Source organism: Castanea sativa, chromosome 11 (genome assembly GCF_040712315.1).
Source record: "Castanea sativa cultivar Marrone di Chiusa Pesio chromosome 11, ASM4071231v1".
NCBI lineage: Eukaryota > Viridiplantae > Streptophyta > Magnoliopsida > Fagales > Fagaceae > Castanea > Castanea sativa.
In genome coordinates, this window is record NC_134023.1 from 32,598,877 (window position 1) to 32,625,793 (window position 26,917).

General features: G+C 33.8%; 2 protein-coding genes across 2 annotated transcripts; one reads left to right on the forward strand and one right to left on the reverse strand.

Annotated features, from left to right (window-relative positions):
• The first annotated feature begins 5,985 nt into the window (after positions 1 to 5,985).
• On the forward strand, positions 5,986 to 7,750 carry LOC142617365 (uncharacterized). The gene is made up of 3 exons (XM_075790193.1): positions 5,986 to 6,346; positions 6,595 to 6,659; positions 6,865 to 7,750. The coding sequence occupies exons 1-3, from the start codon at positions 6,218 to 6,220 to the stop codon at positions 7,622 to 7,624; spliced, it is 954 nt and encodes a 317-aa protein (XP_075646308.1). The 5' UTR covers positions 5,986 to 6,217; the 3' UTR covers positions 7,625 to 7,750.
• Positions 7,751 to 16,165: 8,415 nt separating this feature from the next.
• On the reverse strand, positions 16,166 to 19,832 carry LOC142614510 (syntaxin-71-like). Its single transcript, XM_075787036.1, has 9 exons — positions 19,674 to 19,832; positions 19,101 to 19,226; positions 18,466 to 18,637; positions 18,291 to 18,376; positions 17,831 to 17,899; positions 17,694 to 17,738; positions 17,383 to 17,445; positions 17,204 to 17,279; positions 16,166 to 16,274 (listed from the first exon to the last, which is right to left on the reverse strand). The coding sequence occupies exons 1-9, from the start codon at positions 19,830 to 19,832 to the stop codon at positions 16,267 to 16,269; spliced, it is 804 nt and encodes a 267-aa protein (XP_075643151.1). The 3' UTR covers positions 16,166 to 16,266.
• Between the last annotated feature and the right edge of the window lie 7,085 nt (positions 19,833 to 26,917).

A 26,917-nucleotide genomic window follows, 5' to 3' on the forward strand; every position in this document is an offset into this window, starting at 1 on the left:
AGCAAGTAGACATGCTAGAAAAGCTATAAAACATGTTAGGAAGCAAGATAAAACAAGAGATATACTAGGAAAAACTGTAAAACATGTTATAAAGAAAAATAAAGCAATAAAAAACTATAAAATTAAATGGGTGTAAATAGTAGCTAAAAAGTTACACCTACACCCCTAAATCTTAAATCCAAGGTACCAAGACCAAGGAGAGGAAGATGGGAGCAAGAACACTACCTCTTGATTGTTGGAAAAAAGTGAGAAATCAACGGTTTTTATGTGTGTTTTGGGAAAGAAATTAGAGAGAGAGAGAGAGAAGAGAGAAAGAATCTGCCTAGAAATGCTCTAAATTACCCAAAAAATCATTTTTTGTTTTTAGTTTTGGGGGGTCAAGGGGTATTTATAATGAAAAAAATTACTGTTCAGCTTCCAGCGCACCCTTAAGGGCCACCAGCCAGCTTCGGCAGCCCTTTAGGGTGCATCGGGCTAACTGCTGATGCTAGCAATTTTGTCCTTTCTCAGTTTTGACTTCGATCGCATATTTGAAAGCCTTTTTGGACTCTGGTTCATCTTGGTGTCCCTAGAAAGGTATGGATGTCTAGTTTTCATAACACTTGACAAAATAAGAAGACAACGATCAAATCAAAAGTTATGGCATTGGGAAGCGAGCTGATGCACCCAACACGGTTTTTAAGATATTTCAACCGTTTTAACTTCGATTTTAACCCATGAATAGTTGTTGGAAAGGAAATTTTATAATCTTCACAATGTGTTAATTTCAACCCGTTCTGACAATTGGATCAAAATCAGGGTTTTTGGTGCCCTTAGGGGTTAACCTTGGGCCAAACTTGGTTAAAGTTGTCAAAAATCTCCGAATAGCTTGAGTTTTATGTAAAGGTATGAAAAATATAGTTTTGGAGTGATTTTGACCAACTTTGAATTTTGGTCAACCTAGGGTTGACAAGAGCGATCATTTTGACCTAAAAAGGCATTTCGAGTGCTCCGATGCTCAAACAGGTTGTGCCACGTCACTCTAGATGTTTCCACAGCCCCATGGTGAAAAGTTAATATTTTTGAAATTTTTGGGGTTCAGCACGCGAGTTGAGGGCAGACAAAATACTGTATCTACAAACCAAAACCCATCCCCAAATCCCTTGACATAATCCATCATCAACACATGGTGAACCGATTAAACTAAAACCACTTCATAGGCCTACCCAAAATCTGAAAGAAAATTGATAAGGAAAAAATAGGAGGAGGGTGTTAGAGAAGGGGGTTCAACCATGGAGGAGAGAGAGAGAGAGAGAGAGAGAGAGAGAGAGAAGGAGAAATGCTATATCCATGATATTTTCACAACAAATCTTAAGTAACAGGTTATTATTGGCTGTTACGAGTGGGTAAAAAAGTAATTGAAGTTGTAGATTAAAATTAGAAACATGATTTGTTGTGAAAGTATTGTGAAAATATTGTGGATGTAGCACTTCTCAATAAAAAGGAATAGAAAAATGGATGGAAGTTGGTGCCGAGATCAACAAAATCCACCATTGATAGTGGTAAGCAAATAAGAGAGAGAGAGAGAGATGCGCATTTTTTTTTTCCTCTCTTATTTGATTTCTATAGTTTGATAATTTTCCATTTTATTTATTTGGATGAAGTGAAAAAATAACAAGACAGAAATGGGTGATGTGGTCACATGATTTGACTTTTATTTGGCACTTAATGTCTAGGTTATTCATGGAATTAAATCAGCAAAATGATTGTTTTGAAGAAAAAAAAAACTTGGGGGATTAAAATCAAAATTCTCAATTTAAGGTACTAAAATAAATATAATTTCAAATTTTAAGAATCAAAAGTATAGTATTCTTTGATTTATTTATTTACGAATTGTCTTATAAATTATATTTTTTAATTAATATAACTATATTTTTACCCAACCTATTTTTTAATACAAAATAAATATAAAAGGAAATAAGTGATCCTTTCCTTACGAAATTTACCCAAATCACGTTAGAGGAATAATTCTGTATTTTTATTTATTAATAAAATTTAAAAAAGAAAAAGAAAATAGACATGTCAATTTATTATATCTGTGGCATGACTCTGTGAGTTACACGTACAAACAAAAATTATGAAAAATAGTGCTGGTTTGTCAGATGTGCAACCACTCTATGTGTAATAGGCTGAGGTACACCTTGCAACATCATGGCACATCGGAGCAATTAAAAAGGTAAAAGAAAGAAACAAATGGATACACACACTATCTCTCTCTCTCTGTCTCTCTCTCTTTCTCTCTCATCACGCACCCACATACACACACGCGCAGGCTTCCAGCAAGAAAAAAGGTCTCAGCGCAGTGGCTTGTGTAAGGCATGAGATGGTCAGTAGTCAAACCAGATCAGTGTGTGAGAACTATGGCACATTGAGTCATTGACCAGTAAGTTACAATAGAGATAGTCTCTGCCCAGAAATACATGTTCAAAACTTCTTCAAATCATCTTTACCCTGTGAATATATCAAAATCAGAGAAAAAATTGACACAAACCCATTTCACAAAATCCCATTTCAAGTCCAACCCGTGTATATATTTTTATATTGTATATAAAATAAAACCCTATCAGAACCTCAAATACAGACAGATGAATCCCAAACTCCAACCTTATAAGATTAAGAACTGCCCTCTCTGAAAAGCTCTCCCTCTGAAATAAAGATTCTATTTCCACTCAATCAAAATCCATCTTTTCATTCTTCCTGTTCTATCTTTCTATTATTTCGTTTGCATTCAAACTTTAGGTTTAGGGTTACACATTATTTCAAAAGTTGCATTTGTCATCAACCCTAAATCACGTTTCTCTGCCATTTAACTCTTTTCTATAGCTCTGCTTCAGGGTGTTTAATCAGACCCATGATTTAGATAGGCCATTTTTTTAAGAAACACCAAGCAAAATCTTCTCATATCTGGCTAGATCTTTCGGATGGAAGATTTACTAGCTAAGTTTCTTTTTGAAGTTCAGTTGGGTTTGATAATTTACATTACAAAAGTTTAGGGTTTTCATGGTTTGATAGTAAAAAAAGTTGTACCTTGGAGCAGTAGCTCAAGTTAAACTTGCTAGTGCCTTCGTGTCAACTCTGCTAAAGTAGTTCTATTATAGAAACCGCAAACTTTCTCTGCTTTCTCTCCTCTGCTATTTAAGTCCGGACCATTGTTGCTGACAATAACGGAGTAGATTCTTTTCTCAAATGCTAGATGTTTTACTCAGTTTCTATTTTAAGAAAGCATAAGGAAATATCTGACAGCTAATTTTTTCATTAAATTCGATTTGGTTGGAGAAATCTATATAAATTTCAACAGAGAGTTAAGCTGTTCATAATTTCCATGTTTTTTCTTTTAGTTCTTTCTTTCTATGTTTGTTTTCTACCTTACCAAACATATATATCGTATTGAATATTGGTCTCAATTTGTTTCTGAAAAAGTGTTTGCCCTGTCTTAATGATTTTGATTTCTTTCTTGTTAATGAGTTGTGGGTTTTAGGGTAGTTTGCACTTACATTCTTGAAAAGCATCTTTTGCAGATTTTAAAATTCTGTTAAACAATTTACATCGATCAGAATTTTTTTGACTGTATTTCCATCGAACTAATAACATGAAGGACTTTATTGTTGTTCATGGTGCTGATTTTTGTCTGTCTTGCTCTTTATCCTGTAGGAAACCAATGCAGAAATAGAAGAAAACCTAGAAGGTATAATTTTGAAGTGAAATTAAAATGTTTTCAGAATTTGCAGAGAGAGGAAGATCGTACCAGGTAAGAAAGAAAGGACAATATTTTCTGTTAATTATATACAGTGAGGTAATTAAACCAGAATAACATAGCTTTAGCAATATTGCTACACTATGGTCCAAACATGATATAACTGTTAATGTAAAATTCAAGATTCCAGAGTGATATTCTGTATCAACTAACGAAGGGAATATAATATATATATTATATAAGCCGCAAAGGAGGGCTAGCTAGTTAATTTGTGCCAAGTTTCACCTTGGATGCGCCTATTATTTGATTATTTTAAGCGCTATACTTTATACTTGAAGTGATGGGCAATTGTAGAAAATTTTACCAATGCTAATGTAATGATGTTCTGCTGCTTTTGAGTTCTTGGAAACATATCTACAGCTTGAGGATTAATGGTTTTTATGGGAACAAACAGAGAGCCGAGGATAAATTAAATGGTTCTTTTATGATTCTTTAAAGAACCATTTAATTTATACTTTAAGAAACTTAAAATTTTTTCATTCAGCAAAAAAAAAAAAAAAAAAGAACCTTAAAATTTTTTAAGGTTCTTAACTGTTGATTTGTTTGCTTTTGCTATTAAAGTATAAAATAATTTGTGTAAATTGAATGCCACATTGATTATCTAAGCCAAGCCAAGAACTAGCTCAAAAATATCACAAAAACATATTAATCATACCATGAGGAAAAAAAAAAAATAAGGGAAGAAAAAACATGTGATCATATTGGTGCATATAAAAAGTTGTGATATTTTTAAGGGTGTGGTGCTTTAAAATTTTTTAACCAAAATCTGGGGAAAAGTTGTGTAACCCTTTATTAGTACTGCCCCACACCTGTGCTTGTTGTGTTTAGTACTCATTTTACAGAGTGGTTAATTTTAGAGTCTGTGGAACCTAATAAGGCTCATAATAAATGTCTAAAAAATTACAGAAACAAGAACAGGTACTAGTGTCGTGTTATTATTTTATATAACAGAAAGAAAAGTACACAATTTTCTATATATATATATATATATATTTTTTTTTTTTTGGAGAAAATTTTACATTGTTTTATAGATACCCTTTTTTCACCAAAATGTAAAAATTTCATAAAAGCAATTCATTTTGTTTTGACCAATATTGGGATTCCACCAAAACAATTCCCACTGTTTGCACTTACACTGTTAATGAATGGCAGGGTCCTCATAGTGATATCATCAGCTACATGCTTTTGTAGTACAAAAATTTTTGTATTTTATTTTTGCATTATATTAATTAATGTGATTAACAAACTTAATAATGTGCCTATATATCACTTAAAATTAAATGAACCGTATATATAGCAGCAAACGACACGTATAAGAGTGTTACTAAATATGTAACGTAATGGTAACAAAAAAAACCTAATCGGGGGGTTTGAGTTTAGGTTTAGGAATCTGATTCTCTATGTTTTCATGCATTTAGCTGCAGTTGTTTGTGATGAGTCCCAATACGGCCCAACAGAGCCGTCCATTTGTTGCTAAATCAGATGGGACGCATTGCCAAGTAAACTCATCCAACGCTTTCCATGTGGGCCAACTCTGTTTGCCACTTCCCTCTATCCTCGCGCGTAGGATTCACTCTCTCTTTCCCTCTATTCTAGGAAAGCCACACCCACACCCACACCCACACCCACACACCCAAAATTGTAAAAATTAAATAAAATTGAAAGTGTTAGGTTTCATGTGGATATTTTTAAACCTTCTAAAATATAAATATAGAAACATTCCGATTTCCAAAAATACCCTTCACCCTAATTTTTATGATCTTTTTAATGAGCATCGAAGCATCAATGATATGAAATGAAAATGGGAAATTTTGTTTGTTTGGTTTGGGCTCCATACAAAGCCAAAAACACATTAAATATGAGATTTGAAACGCACCCACTTGATTCTTACTGTGGGCTTGTCCCCACATGATCATTCAATTCTCCAATATACATATTTTTATATAAATAAATAAATAGGTCTTTGGACAACTATCATGACGTGTAATAGCGGCAGCTTTTCTTTCTTTCTTTCTTTCCTTTTTTTTTTTTTTTCATAGCCCTCGTACACACAAACACAAACACAGAACCCGTAAATGATAGAAAAACCTAAGGGCAAAAATGTGAAAACGAAAAGATACAAAATCGAAAACATATGAAGGGCCGAGAAAGCAACAGAAAGTTAATAAGAAACCCTGATTATCGAGTTGTGTGAGAGATCTGCAAAAACCAAAAAATAAGAGAGCCCTCTCTCTTCCTCTCGAAAACCTCTTCACTCTTTTTCTCAGACACCAAACAACAACAAAAAAAATAAAATAAAAACTCCAAGAAAGTGAGAGAGCTACCGAATATAAATAAGCCCCTCATCTTTCTTTTGGATCTATATCTCTATCTTTTTCGAGCTCTTATTCTGTATTCGAAAAAAAAAAGAAAAGAGAGAAAAATATGAGGATCCGCAAGAACGCGAAGCTCTCACCCCTCTGGTTCTCACACGCTTCAGCTCCCGAGTCTCTACAGGCACACGTGTGCCAGCTCAACCAGTCTCCATGGGATGTGCTTCCTTTAACCCACCAGGTATTATTTTCTTTCACTTTCTTTCATTTTCTTTCGCAGATCTGCCAAAACCCTCTTTGGCTTTCTTCGCATTTTCCCTCTCCAACCTGCATTTTTTCTCTAGGGTTTTCTTTATTTGCCTCTTCGCCGCATTTAGGGTTCCCCTAAACCCTAAATTCTTTTACTTTTATCGTGTATTTAGCTCCAAATACCCGATTAGGTTAATGGGTTTTCCTCATTTTTATTGTTATTCTTTTGGCTCCGCACAGTTCGAAGGAGATGATAGCCTCACTGGAAATGCGAGCCTCGGCGATTCTATTGGAGCTGTTGAGAGGTAACTGATAAACCCTTTTGACTATTCTTTCAATTCCGATACTTTATTTATCTTCCGGAGTTATTAGGGTTTATTTTCCATTTTCAGTTCGAAAAATAGTTGTATCGTATGTGAGTAATTGTCCAAAATTTGTTGCTGGAAACGTGTACAAAATTAAGAATAGTTCGTGTGTGGCTTCAAAATATTGTGTGTATATTATACGCAGTGTTGCGTCGATGATGGACGCGGTGGCAGCGAAAGCCGAAGATATGGTTTTAGCTGTAAACGATAACGATGTTGTCGAGAAAAAAGGCAAAGTGTTCGACCAAAAGGCGAGAGAGAATGAATTCGGTGGCCATGGGTTTGAGAAAGTAGTAGTAGACAAGAGAAGCTCATCGTGCTGCCAAAAGACCGATGGGAAGGGTTGGCAATGTAGGAATGAAGCCAAAGAAGGCCAATCTTTGTGTGAACACCACTTGAATCTTCTTAGGTCTTACAATACTAGCAATTCTAACAGTAGTATTAGTTTCCGGAAATCCTCCGCCGCTGCGGCTGCTGCTGCTGCCGCTGCTGCTGGGGCTCGCCGCGCTAGAGCCCGCGCCGCAAAGAAGGGTTCCTCCTCGGCCTCCAACCCTTATGAATTCTATTATTATTCCGGATTCGGCCCGCTATGGGGACGGAAAAGAGGCGATAGAAGTGGCGGAGGCGGAGGCGAAGATGGGACCAAAAGCACTCATCAAGAAGCTACTGCCAAAGTTGCTGTTGCTGTTGCTGTTGCTGGTGAGAATGTGAATAATAATAACAATAATAATAGCAACAATAGTGTTAGTGTTGCTACTCCAAGCTCTACTCCTTCCTCCTCTTCGCAATTTGATAATGAGGAATTCGATTATGTGGACGACGACGACGAGGACGATGGCGGGGATAGCGGCAAGAAGAGGATGAGGAAGCCTGTGAAAGCTCGATCGTTGAAGTCCTTAATGTAGGATAGTAATTGAATTGTTGGATTTATGTACATGAATGAATGTTTTTATGTGTGGGTGTTTGTTGTTTTGAGATTATCGTAAATTTTTTTTTTTTTTTTTTTTTGTTGAAGTATATTTTAGGGTTAAGGCGGTGTTTTTTTTTTTTTTTTTTTTTTTTAATAACTTTTTTAAGATTTGGTGTTTTGGGTTTGTGTTTTGTTATGGGTGAAGTTAGCTTTTCTCGCGTAACATGACAGTAGCAGGTTTTTTAGGGTGTGAGTCGGTTGGACCATGGGGTTGGTGTTAGTCAATGTTTTTAAAGTGTAAGGGTAATTTAGTAATTTCAGGTGTTCCAAATCCAAGTTTTTTCAACGATATGCATTTAGGTTCCGTGATGTGGCAGGACATTCATTATTCTTCTCGTTCATTATTTATGCGAGTTTAGCTAGCTTTAGGGATAGGATAATAAATAAAAGAAAATTAATTACATATTATTTGCATGCAGAAATAACATGTTTGGGGGTATTTTTCCACGTGGCGACCCTATTTTGAATGTGAGCCCATTGATTCGAGGCATTCACGGTTTTTTTTTTCATCTAGTTTTTCAACTTTGGTCGCCTACGAATTTGTTATTGTTAGGCACTCTTTTTAGTAAGTGCCGAAATTAGGTTGTGAAATTTCTACCCTTTTTTATTTTTAATCCTTAGTTCAATAAAATTCTTGCAGATTCTATAATATCATCATTTTTTTTATATACTAATTTACCTAAGAATTTCGTAGCTCAATGGTTGACATTTCAATAGAGATAGTTTGAGTTCAAATTTCCTCATTCACATCTATCGAATTATCCACATTTAAAATTAAAAAAAAAAAAGCCAACCTGGGATAGTCAATGTTTATATAAATATTAATGAAACAAATATAATCTAAATTCATTTGTTTCAAAATGAATTTATAAAATTTTAAGAAAATATTAAAATTTCAAAATGGATGTATAATCCTCCTTTTCTCGGGTAATTCCTAAACCTTAAATATTATATTATCTAATTTGGTCCTCCAATTATGAAATCCTAGCTTTACCCCTTCAATAGATCAATATTTGTGGGTTCCATTTACTAGGATGGCTCTGTCATATTATGCACTATCAATATTACTTTGTTTTTGTGGGTTCTAGTTAGCTTAATTGTTAAAATCTCTGATAGTTGAATAAGAGATTTAAGGTTCAATTCTTACCTCCACCAAAAATCAATTAATGTCTTAGTCTGATGATAAAAAACTATTATCAAAAGTGGACGTCATAAGCTGAAATTCTCTCTTAGAAAAAATATTACTTTGTTTTTGGTCAACATCTAAATGTATGCTTTTTTTTTTTTTTTTCTTTCCTTCAAAAGTAATGTTGCTTAGCAATAAATTTAAGGATACAGCAAAAATTTACAATTATTTTGTAACATTACCAAATTAGCCTACCACCTCATATATAAACCCACCACAATTTACAATAATTTTTTAAAAAAATTTCCCATATGTGAGGTAGTAGGATAATTTAATTAGATTATTGTAAAATTGTTCTAAATTTTAGTTCTCTAGAAGACTTCTTAAAGATATGAGATGGTGACGGAAAAGTGCAATCAACAAAAATGAGAAATTTCCTCAAAGATGCAAGATGTGATTTTGTCAATGCAAGTTTGCCAATGATTTAAGAAACTTGACATGAATGAACTATTTGAGTTTGTTTGATATCATGTGACCTAGTTTAAATACATTAAACATGCTTTTGACAAAGATTCATTAGGCAATCTCCTATAGCCATTTACAAGTATTTTTTTAGGGATAATTTGATAGTTGGGGAAGGGAGGATTTGAACCTAAGATGTCTCTTTTGAAAATACCCAAAAGTGTCAATTGAATTACATGGCTCTTGACAATATCTGTTTACAAGATAAATGGGGTTATTACTTATTAGAAGTAAACTCATTTTTGTTGACCCATCAAAAAGGGATAAAAAGATATTACTAAAACTCCTACACTATTGTGTCAAGTTTACTTCTAATCTGAGTAAACACATTGACATTAATGCTACAACCGCAAACTTGCTTACAATAATTTTACAAATTATTGATGTGGCAAAATTCTTATTGATTCAACTCACCATTGATATCACTTTGTATTAAAAAAAAAATTGTTGTTTTAGCATATTTTCAATATCATTGATATGGAAAAAAAAGTTCTCAAAAGTTATTGCTTAAATGATATAAATCAATAGGATTCCAATTCGCTTCATGTGTTTAAGTGCCATAACTGATTCTGATTCTCTTCATGCTTTAAGTATCTGTTTGGGAAGATTATTTTTGCCAACTTATTTTACTATTCAGCTTTTTTTGCTATTATTTATGGGCTCTACTGCATTTTTGTTATTATTCATGGGTCCCACTGTACTATTTCAGTTAACTTTTACTTTTATTTACAATATTTTCAACAAAAAGTCTTCAATTTTACCAAAATAAACGGATCCAAACAGACTCTAAGTAACATAATGTAGGTATCTTATTTGAAATGATACTTTCGCATCAAAGCACGTTGTATTGTCAAGTCAATTTTTTTTATTATATTTTGAGATTTTTCAATGTCTCATCTAAAAAGCTTAAATACCAATAATATTCAAAATAGTTTCACCAAACAATTAAAACCTTACAATAAGACATGAACATTAGTATCTAGTATATATATATATATATATATATATAGACACACACGTGGTGGAACTTTAATTTATGATATCTATTTCATAATAATTGTTTTATTTCATTATCAGGCTGAAATATTAGTGCTGGATCAATGTATGAGGCATTTAGGCAACTGCAAAAGACTTCCTAATTTTTACCAATAGAGATATCCTTGTATCAATGGGAGTATTAATTAAGTTCCAAATAATCACCAATAAATAAAAAAATAATTTTTTATCAAAGAAAAACCAAAAAAGGAAAAATCTTTTCATTAGATGTGACAATGACTATTTGTTTTTCTCAATTTTACAATATAGAATTCATTAATCTCAACACACAAATGCTAAAAGAACTCATTAATCTCTCACTAGTAAATAAATTTAAACTCAAATTTTATTTAGAGATATTAAATATATAATTTTATTAAAATTTTCAATCATAATTTTTTAGTATTTGATTACCTCACTCAATAGATAGAGTTTATTTTAATTATATAGTCATTGAGTAATACGATTGATTTGTTTTAATTCGTAATTTTGAACTTTAAAAAATAGATTTTAAATAAAAAAGTGTCAGAAGTTAAATAAATCTTTTATTAATATTTAAGATATAAGAATAAGTCTCACTCAAAGTAGTCTCCTTAATACCCACAATGCCTTAAGCCAACTCTACAGTCTGACACGTAAAATAATTGTGACAATTTATATAATATTAAAAGTCCTCGTAAGAAGTTTTGGATTTTCATTGTTAAATAGTCGCAGTCTCATATAAGAATTCCATAAATTTCCTCGGATAGTGGTCACACAAATTTGGAACCCCCAGCTTTATGTTGGGGGACCTGAGAGTCACATAAAATTCCTCCCACGCATCAAAGAGACGCATATATGGAGACAAGGTATTTTCACGAGTTAGGATAATGTTGGGATGCAAATTAAAATTGCTATAGTTGCTGAACTAGTTATGCAAGTAATTAAAATCCGTATACTTTGAGAAAGTAAAAGAAGTTCAAATCACTATGATTGGGTAATGGATAAGAGGCTTATAAGTTCTGAAAAGGACATTTCTGAGTCCAACTTGTGGATCCAACTAGGTCTATGATCTCTACTTTCTAGTCATCTAAATTCTACCACCTACCAGGCCACCACCAAGCCGCAACATAAATATAAGATGAAAAAAAATAAAATAAAAATAAAGGTGGGTAATGCTATAAACACAACATTTTTTAAGACAATACTATAGACACAAGACTTTACACTCAATTTCGACTGTGAGGTTGATCATACTAGCATGTTATGAAATTGAGTGTCTCTAAAATTATTGATATTTTTCTTAATCAATTTTACAATTACGAAAATAGCAAGTTATTATTAATTTTCATATAAGTTCATAAGTGATACCACTTAATTATGAGTGATACATCATATATAAAAAACTTGACAACTTTTTTCACATTTGTTAAGTTGACAAGTTTTTATTTATTCTTATCTAACCCACTATTATTGACATTACTTTTTTTAGTTGCTATTAACAATCTACCACAACAATAGGTTTTGTATCTAGACTTTCACCTTTATTATTTCATTGGTGATAATTTGTCATATTAATAATTGTGTGTGTATATATATATTAATATGACAAACTATATATATATATATATAATGAAATAATAAAGGTGAAGGTCTAGATACAAAACCTGTTGTCGTGGTAGATTGTTAATAGCAACTAAAAAAAGTAATGTCAATATGTTGGGCAGTGGCGGCCCCACTTGTATGTGAGGGTGGTCATTTGCCAAATTTTTTTTATACTTAGGAAAAAATATACAAAAATAATTAGTTTAAATTAATCTATTTAGTGATTATCCTGACTTGAAAAAAAAAACGTATATATATATACTTAAAAAAATATTATATACTATATTAACTTATTTGACCGCTCTAATGATAATGTTAAACAACATGACCTAAAAATCACAAGAATTTAAATTCAACAAAAATAATAGTAATGTTATATTCACAATATTTCACAATAAATTTTATGTGGTAAACTATTATTAATTCTAACTTAGGTTCAATATTGACACGTTTTACCCACCAATAATAGCTTGTTGCATAAGATTTGTTATGAAATTGTTGTAATTATTTTATTATTCTCATGTCAGCATTTTCAATTTCTAATTTATCTCTTATTAGTCCTTTTTTTTTTCTAGTACAAAAAATTGTAATATTTCATATATTTGCGTCTTTTTTTTACGTTGATATATTCAAGTTGTCTCTTTATTAAATTCGGAATAATTTAAATTTCTTAATGACCACCTAAAAAAATTCTTAGAGCCTTCGCTGATGTTGGTGAATCTAACATAAAACTAAATAAATGGTTCTCTCTCTCTCTCTCTCTGTCTCTCTCTCATTTTAGTTTTCACTAAGAGGAAGAAAATCTAAAGCGATTTTTTTTTAAATTTTTTTATTTATATCCGTAGTATTGGAGCAAGAATTCAGAGAAAGCCCTATGCAGTCATTGTCCCATAAAAGTCGAAGAAAAGTGTGTGTAGATTCCAAGTAAAGCCGAATGGGAGAAAGCCAAGGTTTATTATAAAAAAGAAAGAATAAGCAAAAGCCCAAGTAACTTGCTTTTTTGGATGCTAAGAAGACAAATAGATAAAGGAAAGAAACTTTCATTATCTCACAAAATGTGTTTTTTCATTGAAACCAATACAAAAAACTAACCATATTTTCGCATATGAAAATGTGAAAGAATTCTAGCTGCACGCTTCTTCTAGGTGTTTCACAACCACACACGCTTGGATTGTTGATTTCTCTCTTTTTTTTGTGTAAAAGATTTTTGTTTCTCTTTTTAATTAAAAAAAAAAAAAAAACTTTGGTTACTTTGCTTTTTTTGTGGCCCACTCATTTTTAGTGTTTTGCCTTATTGATGACAACAAAAGCTTTGGTCATATGAAATTTGATTGGATTGAGAGCAAAAAATTACTTTTTCCATGATTTTTATTATCTCCTTTTCAAATTCTAGCCAATGTGCTCTACCCAGCTGCCAAACTCATTAGGCTTGAGTGCGTCTGGTAATTCAACAATCTAATTTGTGATTTCTTATTTTATTTGAAAAAAAGTATTGCGACCCATTATGACATCAAAGCCAACAGCATTTTTTAGGTTAAACTAAGTGCACCCCATCTCATAATTTTTCGTTTTCATTTGCTTGCTTTGCCTTTTTTTTTTTTTTTTTTGCTTTATTTTATTGGTTTTTAAATCCAAAGATTGATTAGACGGCATAAAGTTTCTAATTTGCGGTAAAGCAACAAAGCTTATAGGAATAGGAGATATTGAGAGGGATGATATATTCGGGTTTAGAGGATATACTTTGGAATAAGCAAGGATATTTAGTTCAAATCCAACAGTTTAATAGTTTAATGCTTCATATGGTCATTTGATTGAAGAGGCAAATGATCTGATATGGCAAGGGCGTGCAGTGGTCTCTACTTTAACAATTTGAAAGTGTAAACTTAGCCAAAACAAACTAGACTCATATGGCAAGTTCTATTGGGCTGAAGCTAAGTAACCAAACACTTAACAAATTATCATTACCAATTTGGATTAAATTAAGTTTGATATTTCACCAATAATAAAGTTAAATTTAGTCCTGGTTGGCTTTTCAATTATTCCTCTATTTTGGTGCTACATTCAACTTATTAAAATGATAAAGAGTTTGTAATTTGATATTTGTTCTTTACTTGGCTTTCTCACACTAAATATAAAATATTATCATTAACATATGCTACTATTTTCATTAACATATATAATATACTGTATATTTTTTGTATTTTATATACAATTTCCCATGTTATCTCGCAAACTAACTAGTACCTTTTACAAATTGAAATTCTGCCTTTTCTTTGTGAAATTTTACTTAAATTACAACTACAGTGACTGGATTTGGACTCGATTTCCTGCTAGCTGTACTGCGCATTTTAATCATTTACACAAAGTGTGACCACAAAATGGTTTGATACTTTGATCAGTCTTTTCGACCTCGGCACATATATATTCTTTATTTCATGTCACTAGGCTTCCATATCTTCCACCACAAATTCAACAAATCAAACCACCTAAATCAATAATGAGCAGAATTTTTGTTTTTCTAATTTTACTCTATTAAGAGAGTGAGATCTCTAATTTAAATCGCATCTCTTCTTTTTGTAAGACTAAGATAAAATGTGAGATCGGAACGGGAGTTCAAGATTCATTATTTATTGGATGTGTAATTAATTATAATTATTAAAAAAAAAAAAGATGATTCCAAGGAGCCGAAAGAACAAATAAAAGAGAGAGTAAAGGTTGTCTTGTCATGAACTCTACGTAGTTCCAGGAGAAGGCTTTTTCACCTACGACATAGACGATATGTTTGGTATTAAAAAGTGGCAATAAATTTTCCATTGAATGTTCCAACTTCCAATGAAGGATCACATATAAGCAAAAAAATGACTAATGAGAAGCAGTACATGTACTACAAGTTTCCCCACATTAAACTTACAAATGTCTCACAAATTATAAAGATAATTTAATTATGTATTTACAAGATGCTTAAAGTTTACCAATCATATTCATTTGTTACATCAGTTTGTAAGTTTAATGTAGTAAAATTTGTAGTACTTTTATCATTTTCCTTCTTCCAAATATGTGAAGATTCTAGGCCCCAATAAAAAAGGTCTTTGGGAAGATTTTGTTCTATCTAGTTTGTTTGTTTGTTTGTCTGTCTTTTCTTTTTCTTTTTTAATATAAGTTCTTGATCCAAAAAGGAGAGGGAATGAGAGATGAGAGATTTGAACTAAGCTTCTCAACCCCTGCTTCATTAGACGTGGTCCCCAAATGATTGTGTATCATTGTATCATTTTTTAGACACTAAGGATTTGTTTGATTGGAAATGTGAAAAATTAGAAGGATAGAAAAGATTTTAATTTATCTCATTTTTGTTTGGTTGGGAGTGAAAAAGTGGAGAATATAAAAAATGAATTTGAATAAATTTACTCATATACCATTGTTAATGAATGATGCCAAATTATATAAAAAAAAAAAAGTGACAAATAACAAAAAAAAAAGAGCAATCACACAAATTTATTAAGAAAAATAAAAGTCATGTCCAAAAAAAATCAGGTCTAGTTTTTTTATAAAAAAAAAAAAAAAACTATCACGCTAGGCTCTACGAAATCAAAAGAAAAAAGAAAAAAAGAAAAAGAAAATAAAGAGGCAACATTACTGCCAAGAGGAAAAAAAAGAAAAAAAGAGGCACGCCGTGGCCCTAGAAATTCAAAAAAAAACAAAAAACAAAAAGCAAGTAATTGCCTAAAGAAAAAAAAGAAAAAGGCAATTGGACGAAGTCCATGTGTACATGCACATGGACATTTTTGTCAATTAAGAAAAAATGCATCCTCACCCAGTTTTTTCCCAATTTTGGACGGCCCTGGGAGAAAACACTTGAACCTCACCATTTATTTTTCTTCCTCCCCACCCAACTAAACACACTTCAAAAAAATTTTATCTCCTGTTTTATCTCCAAAATTTTTCATCCACCCTATTTCACTTCCAAACAAACACATCCTAAAATCAGACTCTTAACAATGTTAATATTTTTTCAAAAGAAAACATTGTGACTTTGTTGGCAAGCCAAGTCTTGCTATGTATGAAATGTAAATGTGAAATTTATCTCAAGGTGAGACAGAATCATGCACATACTAATATCAGACAAGAAGAAACACAGGTACCAACACTCTTGCACTAACATTATACAATAGGAAAAGCACGCATATACACATCAATATTACGCCAAAAAACCAACATTGCATGCATATACGCACAATTCCTCGAATCAAAAGAGTCCATATATCAGTAAGCAGAGAAGCCGTGGTGGTAGTTGCAAGAGCACCAATATCACTTTAAGACACTGCATAGAGAAATACAGACATCAAAATATGCAGTAACCTCACCATCATATTCATCTAGAAGGAAATTGAAAATTACGTCTCTTTCCCTAAGTATTATTATAGATATAAAGGCCACAAGAGGAGGTCAATCACAATCGGTGGGACATACAGGACTGTAAATACTATTTTCGTCAGTAAAATTAAATATTGATGCACAACCTTAAAATTATGTCAATTTTCAGAGCAATGTAAAAATAATTAATGTTGTCACATTTATAAAGCTCTCTTATGAAATTTCAAGAAAATACTAGTTAAATTACTAAACACCTTCAATAGTTATTAAATTACTAATGTTTTGTTTGTTTATATGAAAACCTTGTGTAGAGATAATTTTTCATATTTTCCAGTGTTTGATAGCATAAAAATATATGAGTTAAAAGAAAACTATCTTCGGTCAACATAAAATGTATAGCTTATTTTTAAAAATTGTTTTCCACTAAATGTTTTTAGAAAACAATTTTATTTCACAGCAAGCTAAATAAAAGAAGTTAAGAGAATGTTTTTCAACACATTTAAAGTAGTTACCAAACATTGGAAATAAGATAGTTTTATAAAAAAATGTTTCTTGAAAAATGACTAATTTTCTAGAAAGTATCATCGCTAAAACAAACAGAGCATTACATGAATAGTTCTTGATTAAGAATCTTGAAACAAAGCTCAGAATAGTGAGAGTTACACTTCATTCAAAATGAGGTTAGTTAGATTTGTTTTGAAAAAATGGCAGAGATTTTTACCAAGTCAACACACAGGGATCTCACTGAAACAATTGAGTTAGAAATCTATATATTCAAATCAAAAACTTTATCTGGCCAGATACACATTAGTGGAGGAATATGCAACAAAGAGTAATCCAGAATTTTAGGTTAATGTGGTAAGATATGGAACTTACTTGTATAATAGGCAGCAATTCCTAAAATTATAGATAGGAGGATGATATCAATGCAAAAGTTACGGCTGGACCTCAGCTGAATAAAGTAGAAAACACATAAAAGAAGGATGTGAGGGGATGATATGAAAGCATGGATATATGGATAATGTAAATTTCAAATATACACAAAATGTATATACCTGGTTTACCGTCTCCTTGAGTCTCACATTAGCACCTTTAAGGTCAGTGGTTGCTCTGTCGACCTGAGATGATGTCCAAATTTAGTCAATAATTCATTTTACAAATTTCATTGACACATATATGTAAGGGGGGGGGGGGGGGGGGGGGGGAAATCTTTGACTTTTTCATATCACCTAGCCATTAACAATACCTATCAGATGGAGGACTATCTGATAGGTATTGCTGTAAGATTCTCCCAATAATTCCTATACCTCCATGATAGCTAATCAAGAAGACACTGGCAAAAAGAAAAAAAAAAATGATGGATTACCATATCGTCTATTTCGTCCATCAATGGTGCTTGTCTGTCAAATTCCTGTACAACAAATTCACATTATAATGGGATCAAGAATTCAATTTATGCCATTCTTTCTATCACATTTGATGGAATTATGCACAGAGAAATACCTCATTCATGTCGTGTGCCATGTTTTTCAATGTGTCCAATCCTTCAGCTATAACATCCAATCCTTGATCCTATATGAATTCAAGTTGATCTTACATGTAATGGTTGTATCACAGGCTACATAGAGAAGAAAAAAAAGTGGTCCGACAACTCCAACGCATAATTCTGAATGTTTCCCAGTCATTACTGCTAAATCCTATACCCACCATCTCTGGCAGAATAACAATGGCACTGTTTATAATGAGCTCTTTAAAGAAATCAAAATCAAATGTTTTTTTTTTTTTGGAGGGAGGCTTCAAGTGAAAAATCCAAGAAATATCTAAAAACAAGCTTCCAAATCAGGAAAATAAAAATGAAACAGAGTCATTGTCAAATGCCTAGCTAATAAGAGTAATGAGAGAACGGGTAACTGAGCTCTCACAAGTACACACACTCAAAAACCACTGCTTTATTTATACTTGCCTGCTTCATTCTCCGCATTTCATACTCCTGCTTAAACCAATCCGATTCTTCGGTTTGTTGAAAGTACTCATTATCAAATCTTCTATCTGGTATAATATGTGTTCAAGCTTAATCAGTTTATAATTATTACACAGGTTTATAAGAACCCTGGTCAATAACTTAGATAAAGTAATACCTGAAGTTAAGTCAATTTTGATTCCAGTATATGAGGCAGAAGCTGTCCAACCACCAGTTTGTTTAGCTACATTAGTATTAGATCCATCAGGAATAGCTTCAATCCTCTCCTTCAGTGCAGAAACTAAATCATTTCTAGCCTCAAGCTCTTCTTCTTTTGACAGCCCTTTGACCTACAAATAGTTTTAAACCATAATAAGCATACCAAGAAGGGACATGAATTAGAATCAGTAGCAAAAAGGGTAGTAGAGTCTAGCATAAGATGAAAAATAAATACTATAAATGAAAGCAATATTTTGCTTTTGTTTAATCCAGGAAATACTCGAAAAAATCATAGGGATAGCAATTTGAAGTCTTTTCCCGCATTTGAAAGCAGAAATTACACCAATTTTAGCTCAACTAAGGTTAGAAGAGAAAATTTTGGAAATTGAACATGTTCTTAAGCGTCCCCATTGAATAAATGAAGAAAATTTAAATCAAAGTACAAGTTTAGGAAACTTAATACCCTTTTCTACATTTTTTTTGAAACCAAGCAATATATAAAAATAAAAAGAAGGAACTTTATATCAACAATTAAACACATATACAGAGAGATACAAACACATTAAAAAAAAAAATGTAAAAAGATAAGCTAACCTTTTTAAGAGCAAGTCTCTGCAATTTAGGGAGCTCCCCAAGCAAACGAGCTTTGGTTCGCCTAATCTCTGCATTCAAAGCCACCACCGTAGCCCTGTCCTTCTCGTTGGCAGCCGCATCTGATTTCTACAAAATTAAATAAACATAAATATAATCAAAACGTAAAAAAATTTCTAAAAATAGAAAACATATTAAATATAATCACAGCAAAAACCTTTACTCTATAGTCTACACTCAGCCTCCTACTAACACTTTTCTTCTTAACAAATAAGTTAATCATTTAAAAAGTAATAAAACACAAAACATCAAAAAAGAAAAAAGTTCGTACTTTTCTTCTCCTTTCCCTTTCAATTTTCTTGACAGCAAAAGATCCCTCTACAAAGAACATAAAACTGAAGATTCTATTCTATATTGGTTAACTTTTTTTTATTTTCTTTTCCTTTCTGATCAGTTTTTTTCTCAGCAAATCAAAACAAAGAAAAAAAACATTCTTAAGACAATAAGACAAACCAACAAAGACCCTTTTCATCGTCCAAGACCGCCATGAACACAGAGACAGAGACAGAGACAGACCTGGAAGGCAGCAATGGTGTCGGCCTCAACGACGCCGTATAAACGAGCAAAAGCATCATGCCCACCAGAAACAACATTGTGGTCCTTGTCCTTGTGTTTATCTACGTCGTACTTCTTGCAAATCGCGTCAACTCGCGTTATTATATCTATCACACCCATTTCTTTCTCTCTGTGACAGTCTTTGAGTTAACTCTTTTTGCGGGGTTACATTTACGTTTTTACTACTACGTTCAGAGACGGAGACAGCGAAGAGACAGAGAGAGAAGGTAGGGTTATGGTGATTCTGAGGTGTACGATAACTTATTGTATTGACTGCTTGGATTATTGTGGAAAGCTGGATCATGGGAATTTTTTAAGGATATTATCCTACCGTTGTTACGTGCTAATTCATGATTGTTGAGATTATCAATACTTTGGGATTGGGTGGAGAATACCAAAATTGGAATCTACGTCACGCCTAAGATTTTGCAGCCTCGTCCACGTAGACGTAGTTCAATTGGTGGAAGATGATATTGCCTTTTAATTTCTTCCAGAGTTGTATAAATTGTCGCGAAAACATCATTTTGATTTCTATAATTTTTGAGGTTACGGTGAATTTAGTTTTTATATCTTGGTAACAGTTAATTTTGTTTATATTATTTTCAATTTATAATCAATTTAAACTTTATCATTAACTCACTAACTATATTTTCAGGTAACAATCAATTTAGTTTTTATATTTTAGTAGTAGTTAATTTATTCCTTGTTATTTTTAACTTGCAACCAATTTATTTTTACCATTAACTCACTAATGAAAAATGCATATATGACAAACAGTTTGCACTATTGGCATGCCTAATATTTTTTTTTTCTACAAGATAGGATTCTATTATAGCCTAATTTAAGTGTATATGTGTGTGAAGCTTCCTCCTGGAGACTTGAACCCTGACCTTTACCCCCACACCCCACAAGCACTTATACTTGTGGAGTGATCATCACACTAAAGGTGTGCGGTGGTGGCATGCCTAGTATTAAACTATTACGTTTTATGATAACGTGTCTAAATTTTAGTGACTATATCAGCCCTTAGATGGCAAAAAAAACCACGTCACCTTTTAAAAATTTTATTTTATTTTCTCAAGGATTTTTTTCTTGGTAATTAAACACACCCTCTCTTTCTCTGCAATTTTACTCTTTACATAAACAATAACTACCTTTGATTATTTTATTAGTGTTACTACTGTCAAGTGTCAACAATGATCCAAAGATTCTTTCTTTTTCCTATAATGAATGAGAATTCTTTAACGTGGTTCTGATAGCAAACGTGAAGTCCCTAAGATTATTTTTATTTTTTTAAAACAAAAAAATCGTCATTTTCCTACTCGCAGTGGTTTATTAGAACTAAAAAGTATATCTCTATTTCTTGTGGTGCTTTCAGAAATTAAAAGATTCAAAACTTAGAAAGGGTAGAGGAACCAAAAAAACAAAAAGGAACAACCTCATATGTAATCAAACCTAGATAATTCTTGGTAACCCCTTCTTTTTCTTCTCTTGGACCATCCATTATGGATCTCATTCTTGAAGAAACTTATTGAACTATTGCAGCGAAGACGATAATCTTCTTGGGTGAATCAAAAATTGGTTGCTAAGAAACCTTTTGGGACAAAGTCAATGGTGGCTTCATGCACACTGTGTGCGGTCCAATTTTGCCGATCATTGGTGGAGGTGTTGAGTCTTTGTTGATAGCCATTGATGACCAAAGAGAAGAAGAGTGAAGTGAAAGAGAGTGAAAGACAGAAGAGAAGGAGAGAGAGAAGCTAAAGAGTAATGAAATTGCAGAGAAAGAGAGAGAGTGTGTTTGGTAACCTAGAAATTACAATAAAGAAATAAAAATAAAAAAGAAATTTTGTTTGGTTAAAAAAATTTGAAAGAAAATTAAAAGAAATAATTGGTAAAGAAAAGAAGAGTAATTTTAAATGTAGATGTGACCATTAAAATTTAGACACATCATCATATCACGTAATAGCTTGATACTAGGCATGCCAACAACCGCATATGTATTTTCAATTAATGAGTTAACGGTAGGGACTAAATTGATTGTAAGTTGAAAATAAAAGGAAACAAATTGACTGCTACCAAAATATAGGGACTAGATTGACTGTGACCTCAAAATGTAAGAACCAAAATGATGTTTTTGCCTAAATTGTGTTGACTCGATAATACTGAGGCATCGTCCTTTATTAAAGCATGATTTCATCTTAAGAACATTCACATTTGGGTACTAAAAAGGTTAATATTGTTACTTGATGTGAAGAGTAAGAGATGAAAAGTAGTGTGAGTTGTGAAATAGTATGTTTAAGGAAAAAAAAAAGAAAAAAAAAACCCATCAACTTAACTACCATTGCCATCGCAAGCCAACATCAACCCAATTTTCATGACCCATAACCTAGAAAACTAGCATCGTTGCCTTCATTATTGTTGTCCTCAAATCGCACCAGTATCATATCGACATCCTCAACTTAATTAGTAATAGATCCACTGTGACCCATGTTGATGCTCGGCGTCGGGATGGATAACTGTTGTTGAGCCTTTGTCCAACCACTTGCTGTGGCAAAGCTCAAACCCGCGCGGGGCCCGTTGGAGGCCCCTCTCAAAATGATCGATCTGTACGGTTTCGCGCAGAGCCTCGAGTGCTCTCTCTCTCTCTCTCTCTCTCTTTGTGGAGGAAATGTATTTGTCTACCTTTAGAGGTATGGCTGGAATCTTGGCCAAATTTTAGGTGATTACCAAAAGTAAGTGAAGTCGCCAACAATCATTGGGTTTTTCTAAGGTGTGATTGGTCACTTATTTCTAGTTGATTTTATTACTGATCTTATGCTAAGAAAAAGGTCATTTTTCCTAATCTAATGTAGATGGCGAAAAATCTTGATTCTTGAGTCCGGAAGTTTGGTTACGTGTGGGGAATGTGTTAGGCACCCTACAATGGCTATCCAAGAACAGTCCTTTGTTTTGATAAAACCTTAATTTTTAGAGATTGGCAGTAAAAAAAAGTGATTTTCGCATTGGCTTTTGGGGCCTTGTGTGCATGGGGGCTTATGGGTTTGGCTTTTGAAAAGGTGTGGTTCTAATTTATGCTTTCCATAAGGCATTCGAGCAAAGTACTAGATTTCCATGGCAAAAATCCGGCAACGTGTCACCTTACTTTCACGGCGGAAATTAGGCATTGCTTTGCCTTAGGTGACATGGATTGTGACAATCATATCGGAAAGGGCAAGCAGGTATATATATATACATACATCATGCATAATGCTAGCACACAAAATAGGAAAGTAAATGCCTACATCCCTAGAGCATAGCCCAAAATATAGGTGTAGGAAAGTAAACAGGGGTAGTCATACTCTAGAGATGAGGACGAATGGTACACGACATGATATACCTAATACAACCCATCTAAGAGAGAAATAAGGGAGGAAGGGAGGGAGTTTAAAAGAGTACACAACCAAATGGGAGAGGCTAGACCCCTAAACCTACTGAACGTAGCCGCTTGGCTCATGTTTACATGCTTACATCCACGCCCTTTTTGCTTGCGCATGGGAAACCGTGCCCTAGCTCCATGTGTGTACATGCAAAGGCAAAGACAAGAAACCAGCAACAAAGCAATGGAAAAAAAAAGATGCAAAGAGCATATGAAAGAGGCATAAAGTAGATAAACATGGCAAGCAAACAAGCAAGAAAGCAAATAAAAAGTGGTGTCCACAAGGGACAAATTTAGGTTTGGATCGAATGTTCATAACTTCATCGTGTTGAAGCATGGACGACACACTAGCAAGCAAGACTCATGCATGGGCATGTAAGCAAGTGTGTAAAGATGCATAGAAAGCCAACAGGTGATGCAAACAAGCATGGCAAGCATATCATCGCACGGAGCGGAAAAGGGGGAAGGTATGCACGAAGCAACCCGGCGTCTAGAGATGCATCCCAAGTGATTACACCCAAACTAGGCCTCAAGGGTGTCGAATGTAACCGCACAACCACAAACCCATTAAGGGTGTCAAGTGTGGCAAAGCCTAGAACTAGAGAGGCTAAAATGGAAGGTAGAGCATAGAAGCACGCAAGCATAAACATGCAAATGGGGTGATCCAAGCCCTTTGATATGGGCCAAGGCGTATGGATGAGGACCAAGACCATAGGGTCAAGATCGGATTCGAACCAATAGGCCAAAACGCAAGAAAGAGTGACAAAAGTGACAAAAGGGTTTTTGCCTAACACCTTCCCCACACGTAATCAAACTTCCGGACTCAAGAATCAAGATTTTTTGCACATCGCATGACAAACATAGCCTAGGCCTAGGCACACAAACATGGCATGAAGTGCATATGCACATGAAAGATGGCCTAAAGCATGTGATAGGCCAAGAATATATTGACCCCTTGTGATAAATTAACCAATTAATTAGCCAAGTTAATTAATTAATTCAATTAACATGCAATATGCGTGGTAGCACAAACAGATCACCAATCAAGTTAAATATAGCGAAAAATAAAGTTGACACAGTGATTTGTTTACGAATGGGGAAAACCTCCAAGGCAAAAATCCCACCGGGTGATTTTAAGGTCACTACTCCCGAGAATCCACTATTATCACAATAAGCGGTTACAAGTAAAAGAATCCCAGTACCTTATACCAACCTACAGTTGAACCCTTACCCTAATACACAATTGGACTTTTCTGTAGTGACAATCTCTCATTTTCAATGCACGGCTCCTAGTACATGACTAACCAATCGATGTGCGAATCCCAATACGCGGCTTACACCTTTGCACGAATCTTAATACGTGACTAACACACCAACTTAAGAAGGATGTTAGCTACAAAGTTCTTTAGTTCATCAACACGATTAAGATCACAAAGCTCCTTGGTTACAAAAACCTATGGTGTACAAACGCAGCAGTTTCTTTAAGAGATAAATGAACTAGGGCAAATTCTATTTCCGGTCATAATTTGCATGAACAAAACCTTTGCACGAATCCCAATACGCGGCTTACACCTTTGCAGGATCTCAATACGTGACTAACACACCAACTTGAGAAGGATGTTGGATACAAAGTTCTTTAGTTCATCAACACGATTAAGATCACAAAGCTCCTTGGTTACAAAAACCTATGGTGTACAAACGCAACAGCTTCTTCAAAAGAAAGATGAACTAGGGCAAATTCTGTCTCCGGTCACAATTTGCATGAACAAAACCTTTGCCTCACACTTTTGCAACCTTTGATGTCCCTTAAAATAATCTTTATATATGTTTAGGGTTGTGAGAAAAGAAATCCTAAACGCATACACATGGATATGCGTGAAATCAGATTTGAAAAACTGATTTTCGTAAATCTCAATAGATAGGTTATCTATCGAGCAGCTGACGAGCATTGGGCTGAAGATCACTTTTAAATCTCGATAGATGCTATTTGTCGAGCTAGCTGTCGAGCTTTAAAATACAACACTTCTCCATTTGTTTCTTGGACAGATTTGCATGACTTCAATACTTGGACTTGAACTCTTGTTCCTTGAAGTATTAAACACATCCTAGATTTACCTAATTACAAGTAAAGTGTGTTTTGTCATAAGATTAGCCAATTCTAAATGACATATGTCCTTAACATGATTCACATATATCCTAACAGCATGTAGAGAACAAAAATCTAAGCATGTAGGCATTTGAGAACATAGGTCAAGACAAGTAGGCATAGAAACATGCATGTAAACATGTAGATTCTAGCACATAAACATGGAGGAACATGAATCCAAGCATATAAGCATGCCAAGACAAGGATCTAACCATACAACATGGAAATGTACACATAAACACATAGATCCAAACAAGGCATAGTCAAAAACATCATACAAGCATATGAGCATGTAACCCTAACATCAACATAGAACGAAAAAGGCAACAAAACATGGGAAAACATGGCAGAAAGCATAAAACATGTAGATCGAGACAAATAACATATAAACAAGCATGGAAGAACATAGATCTAAGCTAAGAACATGCTAGGAGCAAGATAAAACAAGAAACATGCTAAGGAAAGCAATAAATAATGTTATTAAGGAAAAAAGAGCAAGATAAATGCTAGAAAAAGATTTAGAAAGTTAGGGGTGTGGATGTAGCATAGTAGCTAAAAGGCTACATCCACACTCCTAAACCCTAAATCCAAGATGTAGAACCAAGGAAAAGAAGATTGGGTGCAAGAACACTACTTTGTATTTTTGGTGAAGAATGAAGAATCAAGAGGCTTTGATGTGCTTTTTGTGTTTGGAAGAGAGAAAAAAACATGTAGAAAACATCCAGGTAAAGCAAAAAACTTGGAGAGCCTCCTTTTTTTTTGTGTCTGGGGGGTGCTTGGGGCTATTTATAGCCCTAGCACGCTTTTCGAGGAGACAACTCTTCAAGGGCCGCCACCCTCAAACTTCCTCATATGGGTTTAATCCTGAAATCTCTAGAAAGATCTTAACTTCCTGATTTTGAAAAGGTATGGAACTTGAAAATCCAACTGTTGGATCAAAAGTTATGGCTCTGGGAAGTTAGTGGTGCATCGATAGGTGCGTCAACCCGATTTTCATGATATTTTGGCCTTTCTAACTTTGATTTCGACCTGTGAATAGTCGTTGGAATGAGAATTCGATTCTCTTTGCAATGACATTGGTTTCAACTCGTTCTGACGACCGAATCGAAATTAGGGTTTTTGTGCCCACTAGGGGTGTTTTGGTCATTTTGGCTAGAAAAAGGCACTTTGGGTGCTTCGGTGTCCAAATGGGTTGCGCCACGCCATTCTGGATGTTCTTGCAGCCCTATGGAGAGAAAATAATATTTTTGAATTTTTTGGGGTCTAGCACGCAAATCGAGGGCGAACAAAATATGGTATCAACAACTGCCCCTTATTTATTTGACATCTTGAATGCAATGAGAGGTGTCAGATAAAGAATGTGATTTCAATTTTGTCGTCCTCAAATTGCGTGTGGAGACTACTCACAGATCGAGACCAAACTTTACCTGACTAGACCAATCTGCTGCAATTGCTTCTGAAATGCTTTTTGGACATGGCTCTAAGCTTTGGGAGTGAAAAAGGGGTTTTTTTTGGGGGTTTGACCAAGTCAACGCTGACCGGCGGCCCTTGTAGGACCACTGGGCCTACTCGGCAGCCCTAGAAGGTGCGTCGGGCAGCCCAGGAGCCCCAAGGGCCTATAAATGCCCCATTTTGGCTCATTTG